At 45.4% G+C, this 11,199-nt stretch overlaps 1 protein-coding gene across 2 annotated transcripts in view; it reads right to left on the bottom strand.

Moving 5' to 3' along the window:
• Positions 1–10,583, bottom strand: part of LOC111965422 (A-type potassium channel modulatory protein KCNIP1-like) — a 47,993-nt gene extending 37,410 nt beyond the window's left edge. The window contains exons 1-2 of one of the 2 annotated variants that reach the window (XM_023989631.3): positions 10,375–10,583; positions 9,886–10,245 (exon numbers count right to left, since the gene is read on the bottom strand). In XM_023989631.3, the coding sequence (XP_023845399.1) occupies positions 9,886–9,973 (88 nt within the window). In that variant the 5' untranslated portion in view covers positions 9,974–10,245; positions 10,375–10,583. Of the gene's footprint in view, positions 1–9,885; positions 10,246–10,374 lie in introns of those variants that run through there. The other variant, XM_070444123.1, reaches the window with a different exon arrangement.
• Between the last annotated feature and the right edge of the window lie 616 nt (positions 10,584–11,199).

The raw sequence follows: 11,199 nt of genomic DNA, 5'->3' as shown, positions 1-11,199 counted from the left end.
ATCAAATACTTATGTCATGCAATAAAATGCAAATTAATTACTTAAAAATCATACAATGTGATTTTCTGGATTTTTGTTTTAGATTCCTTCTCTCACAGTTGAAGTGTACCTATGATAAAAATGACAGACCTCTACATGCTTTGTAAGTAGGAAAACCTGCAAAATCGTCAGTGTATCAAATACTTGTTCTCCCCACTGTATGTAAGCAGCGTGGGTCAGGTGAACTAGAGAATGAGCAGCACTTCCTACTCTATGGCTGAAAAACCGACTCAATCAGAGGCATTTCAGGCCAGTGTTCTAATGTGGTTGCGTGTGTGAAATTGAAACAAAGAATTGTAGGATATCTTGAACTGCCTTGTTGAGGAGAAAATCTGCATTTGGTTAGCAGAAAACGTTGAGACAGTAGATCTTGCTGCAGATGATGTCCTGGCATGTCACAATATAAGAGAGACAATATCTCCCACCGTGTCATACACATGAGCCCTTGTAGATTGAATTTCTCCGTTGTCGCTATTGTTTACTTTTGTATATTATTTGCCATGTATAACTATTTCTGTTGATATATATGCTATTATTGCTCCAAGCCAATAACTAAAGCATTTATTAAAATTATATGAGAGAGAGAGAGAGAGGGTGAGGCAGAGGAGCTGGGAGGGGAGTAAGGAGGTGAAGATAGAAACAGGAAGGTAATGATGTGACGTTTTTGGGATAGGCAAGAGTCATCCACCACCCCCTGTCGTTCCTTCCCATTCCCTCTGCCCCCTGTCTCTCCCGCTCAGTGAAAGTGATATGACAGCACTTTAGATCCACCCTCACATAGAGAAGCACACACACTCTCTTTCTCTCTCTCTCTCTCCATCTCCCTGGAATGCACAGGAGGGTTGCAAGGAATACAAAACAGTGTGTCTGATCAAACGTGTCAGGCAGAGCAGCAACATTCAGGCAGCCATGCAGCACCAGCCACAACACTGAGCTTGTAACATACTGAAGTGGAAAGATAAAGCAGTGCTAGCCAGCTGGTGTTGGTTTTGTTGATCTCTTTGTTACTTCCTGAAATAGACAGAGTAAACAACCCAACACATAAAAATTATCTTCTTTGGTATTCCTCTATGGAATACTGTGTCTCTGGTACTGATGAACAGAGTTAAAGACACAGAGTTCTCCACGCTTCTGTTGAGTTTGGAGGTACTGTCACATAGTTCCACTGAATGTCACAGCCTAGTCCTGGAATCAAAATAGACAGAGAGCCACCTTGCAGACAGACTGGGATTAAATATTTTCTTTTCCATATGCCATATGAATATTTTACACACACCATTACCCTACCTCAGGGGTCCACCTGCCAAGCACCTTGTCGCTGACGTCGTCGCTGTGTGATGCTGTGCTGTACCTGGGCTAAAGGCCCGTCGGCGGAGGGCGGCGGGGCCGGGGGGCTATCTAGCACCTTACCTTTTACATCATGGCAACATTAGCAAGCATTTCAGACTGCACAGCTCCCCCAAACCATTACCTTTGCTGCCGCTCATTTCCTCCCCTTCGATCCGGACTGAGGTCTCCTGAGTCCCTGGGCCTCCTCAAAACACATCTCCCCACAGCATTGATGCTGCCTGGTGTATGCCGTGTAGCTCATGCGGGTTCACCTGGTAGGAATGGTTTGCCCAAGGGGGGGTTTCTTTCCCCCTCGCGTAGTTAAGATGTGCGACGCTGGGGCGGAGAGGCGCCGAGGGGGGGGGTGTAAGTTCAATCGGTTTCCATCGACCAGAGAACTGCGTTGTGTGTGTTTGGTCAGGGCAGTAGGTCTCGTGTGTGTGTGAGTGCATCCTTCTAGTTGCCCTTGGGGGCGTGTTGTGTGTATTGTGACTAACCAAAGCGGGGGTGGGAAGGGGGGTTGTTAGGTGGGGGCGGTGGGGTGGACTGGGGGGGTGGGGGCTGTGGTGGGGTGGTGGTGTGATGTGGGGCTGGGGATGGTGGTTTAGTGGCTTCTCCGTCGGCCTGATGGGAGTGCTGCAGAGATGGTTATCCTTCTGGAAGGTTCTCCCATCTCACAGCAGGACCTCTGGAGCTCTGTGAGAGTGACTTTCGGGTTCTTGGTCGGGCGGCCAGCTCTGGGAAGAGTCTTAGTGGTTCCAAACTCTTTCCATTTAGGAATGATGAAGCCACTGCTGTTCTTGGGGACCTTCAATGCTGCAAATTTTTTTGGCACCCTTCGCCAGATCTGGTGCCTGCGACAAAACAAATCCTGTCTTCGGACGCTCAATGGACAATTCCTTCGACCTCACGCTTGTTTTTGCTCTGACCATGCACTGTCAGCTGTGGGACCTTTATATAGATAGACAGGAGTGTCGCCCTTCCAAAATCATGTCCAATCAAATTGAATTTACCACACGGGGGACTCCAATCAAGTTGTGGAACATCTCAAGGATATTATCAATGGAAACAGGACGCACCGGAGCTCAATTTCGAGTTTCATAAGCAAATTGTCGAATACTTGTTTTTATTATATTTGAAAGAAATTCTAAAAAGCTGTTTCGCTTTGCATTTACGGGGTTAGATTGCTGAGGAAAAGTAAAGGCTGTAAAGTAAAAAAAAAAAATAAAAGTCAAAGGTTCTGAATACTTTCCGAAGGCATTGTAACCTCAGCTGGCCTCACGATATTTCTTCCCACCGACCATACACGTGACACATGTCCAATCTTTTGCATTTATAAGGGCACCACAGCACTACAGGGTATCTTATAAAGCCTAGGCTTTAACATGAGAAGGGAGAGACTTCATCTCGATCTCCCAATGGTAACATTGATCTAAACCCTCACTCCGACTAAAAACACAACTTGACTTCTTCTGTTTCCTTTTTTTTGATTGGCTGCTAGTCCACTCGTTCTCACTCTGTGCTCTCCATCTTCAGCCGACTCGCCATCAGTTTCAAAACAGAACATTAAGTTCCGCCATCTTCCCCACCGCTTGACTGGCGCCATGTGCCATTAAATGCTGCTCTAAAATGGTGAAACCCTAAATTTCCAGCAGGTGTCATCATAACCAAAACAAATGGGTTTCTATAAACATCAACATATTTATTTTCAAAATTATATTTACATACAATATTCAACATATTTTCTTTTCCAACAAAAATGTCTCCTACAAAATGAAAAAGAGGAAATGGCCAATAAGTAAGGTTTCCTCTTCTTCTATACTATTAATAAAGACATATGTCAATTTGCAGATGTTTTTATCCATTTTTTTAATTATCCCTTTTTTTAACCAGGTAGGCCAGTTGAGAACAAGTTCTCATTTACAACTGCGACCTGGCCAAGATAAAGCAAAGCAGTGCGACACAAACAACAACACAGAGAAAATAACACAATAGAAAAAAAAGTCTATATACAGTGTGTGCAAATGAGGTAAGATAAGGGAGGTAATGCAATAAATAGGCCATAGTGGCAAAATACTTACAATTTAGCAATTAAACACTGGAGTGATAGATGTGCAGAAGATGAATGTGCAAGTATAGATGCTGGGTTGCAAAGGAGCAAAAAATAAATAACAGTATGGGGATGAGGTAGTTGGATGGGCTATCTACAGGTGCAGTGATCTGGGACATGCTCTGACAGCTGGTTCTTAAAGTTAGTGAGGGAGATATGAGTCTCCAGCTTCAGTGATTTTTGCAATTCGTTCCAGTCATTGGCAGCAGAAAACTGGAAGGAAAGGCGGCCAAAGGAGGAATTGGCTTTGGGGGTGACCAGTGAAATATACCTGCTGGAGCGCTTGCTATGGGTGGGCGCTGCTATGCTGACCAGTGAGCTGAGATAAGGCGGGGCTTTACCTAGCAAAGACTTATAGATGACCTGGAGCCAGTGGGTTTGGCGACGAATATGAAGCGAGGGCCAGCCAACGAGAGCATACAGGTCGCAATGGTGGGTAGTATATGGGGCTTTGGTGACAAAACGGATGGCACTGTGATAGCAAATTGGATGCAGTCTGAGTAGAATGTTGGAGGCTATTTTGTAAATGACATCGCCGAAGTCGAGGATCGGTAGGATAGTCAGTTTTACGAGGGTATGTTTGGCAGCATGAGTGAAGGATGCTTTGTTGCAAAATAGGAAGCCGATTCTAGATTTAATTTTGGATTGGAGATGCTTAATGTTAGTCTGGAGGGAGAGTTTACAGTCTAACCAGACACCTAGGTATCTGTAGATGTCCACATATTCTAAGTCAGAATCGTCCAGAGTAGTGATGTTGGACAGGCGGGCAGGTGCTGGTAGCGATCGGTTGAAGAGCATGCATTTAGTTTTACTTGCAATTAAGAGCAGTTGGAGGCCACGGAAGGCGAGTTTGTATGGCATTGAAGCTCGTCTGGAGGTTAGTTAACACAGTGTCCAAAGAAGGGCCAGAGGAATACAGAATGGTATCGTCTGCGTAGAGGTGGATCAGAGAATCACCAGCAGCAAGAGTGACATCATTGATGTATACAGAGAAAAGAGTCAGCCCGAGAATTGAACCCTGTGGCACCCCCATAGAGACTGCCAGAGGTCCGGACAACAGGCCCTCCAATTTGACACACTGAACTCTGTCTGAGAAGTAGTTGGTGAACCAGGCGAGGCAGTCATTTGAGAAACCAAGGCTGTTGAGTCTGCCGATAAGAATGTGATGATTGACAGAGTTGAAAGCCTTGGCCAAGTCTATGAATATAGTTGCACAGTATTGTCTCTTATCGATGGAGGTTAAGATATTGTTTGTCGGGGTCCAGATTTTGCAGCTCTTTCAGAACATCAGCTATCTGGATTTGGGTGAAGGAGAAATGTGGGAGGCTTGGGCAAGTTGCTGTGTGGGGTGCAGGGCTGTTGACCAGGGTAGGGGTGGCAATGTGGAAAGCATGGCCAGCCGTAGAAAAATGCTTATTGAAATTCTCAATTATTGTGGATTTATCGGTGGTGACAGTGTTTCCTAGCCTCAGTGCAGTGGGCAGCTGGGAGGAGGTGCTTTTATTCTCCATGGACTTTTTGGAGTTTGTGCTGCAGGATGCAAATTTCTGTTAGGAAAGCAAAGGCTAGCTTTTACAAACTGCCTGTGTATATTGGTTCCTAACTTCCCTGAAAAGTTGCATATCGTGGGGAGCTACTCGATGCTAATGCAGAACGCCACAGGATGTTTTTGTGCTGGTCAAGGGCAGTCAGGTCTGGAGTGAACCACGGGCTATATCTGTTCCTGGTTCTAAATGTTTTTGAATGGGGCATGCTTATTTAAGATTGTGAGGAAAGCACTTTTAAAGAATAACCAGGCATCTTCTACTGACGGGATGAGGTCAATATCCTTCCAGGATACCCGGGCCAAGTCGATTAGAAAGGCCTGCTCGCTGAAGTGTTTTAGGGAGCATTTAAAAGTGATGAGGGGTGGTCGTTTGACCGCAGACCCATTACGGACGCAAGCAATGAGGCAGTGATCGCTGAGATCCTGGTTGAAGACAGAAGAGGTGTATTTTGGAGGGCAGGTTTGGGTAGGATGATATCTATGAGGGTGCCTGTGTTTATGGATTTGGGGTTGTACCTGGTAGGTTCATTGATTATTTGTGTGAGGGCATCACACAAATTGAATGAGGGCATCAAGCTAAGATTGCAGGATGGCCGGGGTGTTAAGCATGTCCCAGTTTAGGTCACCTAACAGCACGAGCTCTGAAGATAGATGGGGGGCAATCAATTCACATATGGTGTCCAGGGCACAGCTGGGGGCAGAAGATGGTCTATAGCAAGCGGCAACGGTGAGAGACTTGTTTCTGGACAGGTGGATTTTTAAAAGTAGAAGCTCAAATTGTTTGGGCACAGACCTGGATAGTAAGACAGAACTCTGCAGGCTATCTCTGCAGTAGATTGCAACTCCGTCCCCTTTGGCAGTTCTATCTTGTCGGAAAATATTATAGTTAGGGATGGAAATGTCAGGGTTTTTGGTGGCCTTCCGAAGGATTCAGACACGGCTAGTACATCCGGATTGGCAGAGTGTGCTAAAGCAGTGAATAAAACAAACTTAGGGAGGAGGCTTCTAATGTTAACATACATGAAACCAAGGCTTTACGGTTACAGGAGTCAACAAATGAGAGTGCCTGGGAATGGGAGCGGAGCTAGGCACTGCAGGGCCTGGATTAACCTCTACATCACCAGAGGAGCAGAGGAGTAGGATAAGGGTACGGCTAAAGGCTATGAGAACTGGTCGTCTAGTACGTTCGGAACAGAGAGTAAAAGGAGCAGGTTTCTGGGCATGGTGGAATAGATTCAATGCACAATGTACAGACAAAGGTATGGTAGGATGTGAATACAGTGGAGGTAAACCTAGGCATTGAGTGACGATGAGAGAGGTATTGTCCCTAGAGACATCAATTAAGCCAGGTGAGGTCACCGCATGTGTGGAAGGTGGGACAAGAGGGTTAGCTGAGGCATATTGAGCAGGGCTGGAGGCTCTACAGTGAAATAAGACAATAATCACTAACCAAAACAGCAATGGACAAGGCATATTGACATTAGGGAGAGGCATGCATAGCCAAGTGATTATAGGGTCCAGTGAGTAGTGAGATACGGCGATTCAGACAGCTAGCGGGCCGGGGATAGCAGGCTAGCAGAAAGACCTTAGAGGGACGTCGCAACGGAAGAAGTCTGTTGTAGCCCCCTCGTGTGGTTACGTCGGCAGACCAGTCGTGATGGATCAGCAGGGGTCCGTGTAGTAACAAGGTCCAGGCCAATTGTCAAAATAGCTACAGTAGCCCAAGAAATTGGCTGAAGTACCTCTTCAGCTAACAGTCCGGTATGCTCTAGACAGCTAGCGGGCCACAGCTAGCAGACTAGCAGATGGGCATTCAGGGGATGTCGCGTCGGAGGAGCCTGTTGAAAAAACCCCTCGGGCGGATTATGTCGGTAGTCCAGTCGTGATGGATCGGTGGGGCTCCGTATCGGCAATAAAAGGGGTCCAGGCCAATTGGCAAAATAGGTATTGTAGCCCAAGGAGTGGCTGATGGACCTCTTCAACTAGCAGGGAGATGGGCCTAGCATGGGCTAGCGCCAGGCTAATTGGTGCTTGCTTCGGGACAGAGACGTTAGCCAGGAGAAGCCAATCGGATAGCAGCTAGCTAGCTGCGATGATCCAGGTGAAGTGGTTCAGAGCTTGCGGTAGGAATCCGGAGATATGGAGAAAAAGAAGTCCGATAAGCTCTGGGTTGAATCGCGCTGTGCAGACTGGCAGGAGTTGTCCGGGCTAAAGGTTAGCTGATGACCGCTAGCAGTGGCTAGCTGACTACTAGCTGGTTAGCTTCTGTTGGGGGTTCCGGTTCTAAAGTAAAGAAAATAGCAGATCCATACCACATTGGGTGAGGCGGAATGCAGGAGAGTATGTTGAAGTTGGGGTTAAGAAAAATATAAAAATATATGCGAAGAAAAAATCTAGATATATACACAGGACACGACAAGACGAAGACAAAGATGCCTGACTGCTACGCCATCTTGGATTTTAAATTGACTTACAGTAGGCTATTAGTGTGTGACTGAGTGCATTTATGTGATCTACATATCTTTTAATTGTTAACTTGTCTTTTGAGACAATGATTGTAAGCAATGATGAGCGTGCAGTCTGCACCTCATCACAATAGTAAACCAATGAGAGAAGCAGGACCTCTAGTTGTCATGAAAGGAACTGACATATCATAGCAGAGCTACACAGCTACCAGCAGAGGTCAGTGTTACTCTGTCAGTGACTGCTCAGTGAGCCAAAGCCCAAACAGACCTGGGGCCTTATTCATTAAGCCGAATCTTTTTCAAAACGTTTCTTAAACAGACGCAAACTGAACGAACAGGGAAGGACCTACATGAATTTGTCCAATATAAACTCTAGTTTTATTTGCAAATTGCAACGGTTTGCAACTGCTTTTTGTCCTCCGTTTGAACTGAAATTAGAAGCAATTGATAAACAATGTGCACAAAAGAAAAATCGAAATACCTACCAAAGACAAAATGTTGGTGGTGTTTTGTCTCACCCATTGCCTTTATGACCATTGTGTAATCCAATGTTCATAGATACAGCTATAGCTCTTGTTCCCTGTGGAGCACTGAGATTGTGCAGAGACAGCCCAGTGAGATAGTGTGTGTATTTGACGTTATGCAGACCCTGGTCTCTTTCTTTTCCTAATCACTGTGTGTGAGTGTGCGCGCTTGTGCATGCCGTGCTTGTGTGTGTGTGTGTCTTTGTGTGCATGCGTTTGTATGTGTGTGCGTGTGTGCTTTCAGCTTTTAAGGAGCCATTTGTTACACAACATAACCTCTGCAGAGCCCTCTAATGACATCATCTCAGTGTGACCTGGAGGCCAGTTTTACCCGCTCTCTCAGAGTACAGAGCCAGCTTTACCACCAGTGTGTGCTGTCAAGTCTGTTGCACCCTCCAAGCACAAAGTAAATTGCAGCATGCCTGTGCATGTGTGCGCACAGCCTGGTCTCATAGACTGGACGTAACATAGCAAATGTAAATCAGGGACACTCAAATTAGTATGATATGTCACATTTGGAATGTAGGGTGTTTGGGTAGGCGTATAAGGCGAACGTCTAGCAACCCTGAGGGTTTTTTGCTTGAAACTCATCACGGACAACATTAGCCTTTCAGCTCATTAGCAACTTTGATACTACTTACAACTAATTAGCATGTTAGCTAACCTATCCCCTAACACTAACCTTAACCCCTAACCTAGCTAACGTTAGCCACCTAGCTAACGTTAGCCACAACAAATTGGCATTTGTAAAATATCATACCTCTGAGTCCAGGTTGGTGTGCATGTGTGTGTGTGTGTGTGTGTGTGTGTGTGTGTGTGTGTGTGTGTGTGTGTGTGTGTGTGTGGGGGGGTATGCTTGTGCTGTATATCCTCCAGGCTCATAATGTACTGTACAGTACTGTATTTGAGATTGAGCTCTTTGTTCTTCCTCTTGCGCTGCTTTCCTTCAACAATAGAGGCAGTGGAATGAGATAATGAATCACAATAACATGAACACGCACACAATAATACAGTGAATCACAACAATAAACCCCTTCCTTTTCATCCTATAGTGAGAGCATCACTGTGTTCCCCCTGCCCCGCTCTTGCGTTGCCACGCTGACATGTTATTACACACATTCATCACACACGCACACACACACACACACGTTGCTCTCTATCACGTTTATCACTCCTCCATTAGCACTCCCTCCACCGCTTGTTTATACAAGAATGAACATCATTCTGACAGAGATAGGGGGAGGAGAGAGGGAGCGAGGGAGAGAAGGAAAGGGTGAAAGAGAGAGTGATAGAGTAAGATAGTGACACGAATAAAGAGAAATGGATAAATTGAGTCGGGGAAAGGGAGATATATCGATGGCTCTATGGGCAACTTCAGTCCTCGGGGGCCAGAGTGGTGTCAGACTTTTTCCCCATCTCAGCTGATTAGACTAATTGCATTCTAAACTGAAGATCCTGATTATTGGAGTCAGGTGTGTTAGCTGGCCCTTGGGCAAAAGTGTGACACCAGTCAGGCCCCCTAGGACTGGAGTTGCCCATCCCTGCTCTATAGGATAGATGGAGCTATCCAAGAGAAGCCATACAAACTCTATACAAACTGACACACAAACTGTACTCAGCTGTATACAAACTTCCGCACAATCTCATGCACTTACATACAGTACATACAACCCCACAACAGACACTCAAAACCAGGTACAGCAACTTAAACCCTATAAACTCCCATACACACACATACTGTACAAACAGTATATTCATGTGACCATGCTCAAACTTGTCCTTGGATGCATGCTTGCACACACACACACACACACACACACACACACACACACACACACACACACACACACACACACACACACACACACATACCTTTTTTGAGAGTCCCTGTGATGAGTTTGTGCAGGGACAGGACAAACTTCACCAGTCCCTGTTTACAGCGCTTAGCACAGCCTGCCATTCTGACTCCAAGTTGGGCCAAAGCAGGCCAAGAATGGCCAAAGGGTGCCAATGTGGTCTGCAGCAGGAGGTACAGTCTATGTTTGATGTCGAAGGAGTTTATAGATATTTATTCAAGAAGATACGCAGTTCAGAGGAGGACCTCTTCTGAATCTCTCTTCCTGGGCTGAAAAAAACAGTGATCTCACCCTCTGTTTCCTGATCTCGCCCTCCGTCCCTCCCTCCGTCACACACCCCTCCTCTTTCCCCCTGAATCTTTCCAATTCTCTGTCTCTGAGAGAAAGAGAGTGAATGAGAGAGAGGGAGAGAGTATGAGAGTCAGAAAGAAACAGACATGATTGGTAAGAGAAGTCTGATGTCAGAATCCAACTTTTGAAAATCATATATCTGGTTATATGTTACCTTACAAATGACTGCAAACTTCAAAAAGAAAACCCGTATAGACAATCCAGTGTGCTCTGAGTGCCAGAAATGATCCTGCTTTAGTTTAGTCCTCTTTCTTGTCTCTTTCTTCCATACTCCACTTTCAGCACCACTACCGGTGGACAGCTTCTAACAATGCAGGGCAACGCACACATACTGAGATCTAACACTTGCTTTCGCTTTCTCTCTCTCCCTCTCTCTCTCTCCCCCTCCCTCTTCCCCTACCCCTCGCACATACACACACAAACCCCCTGCACTGCGCTCACATACGCTTTATGCGTCTCTGTATAATTCCAATACATGACCTCACTAACAGCCTCTCCATATAGTCTCATATAATGTATAGTACCGGTCAAAAGTTTGGACACACCTACTCGTTCAAGGGTTTTACATAATTTTTTTTGTATTTTCTACATTGTAGAATAATAGTAAAGACATCTAAAGTACTACAGTGCCTCGCAAAAGTATTCACTCCCTTGGCATTTTTCTTACTTTGTTGCATTACAACCTGTAATTTCATGTAATGGACATACACAAAATAGTCCAAATTGGTGAAGTGAAATTTAAAAAATGACTCAAAAAATTCAAGAAAATGTCAAACTGAGAAGAGGTGGTTGCGTATGTATTCACCCCCTTTGCTATGAATCCCCTAAATAAGATCTGGTGCAACCAATTACCTCCAGAAGTTTCATAATTAGTTAAATAAAGTCCACCTGTGTGCAATCTGTGTCACATGATCTGTCACATGATCTCAGTATATATATACCTGTTCTGAAAGGCCCCAGAGTCTGCAACACCCCTAAG

Source organism: Salvelinus sp. IW2-2015, linkage group LG6.1, assembly GCF_002910315.2.
Source record: "Salvelinus sp. IW2-2015 linkage group LG6.1, ASM291031v2, whole genome shotgun sequence".
Lineage (NCBI taxonomy): Eukaryota > Metazoa > Chordata > Actinopteri > Salmoniformes > Salmonidae > Salvelinus > Salvelinus sp. IW2-2015.
The sequence above is the reverse complement of the archived record's forward strand: the minus strand, read 5'-3'. Positions and strand labels throughout refer to the sequence as shown.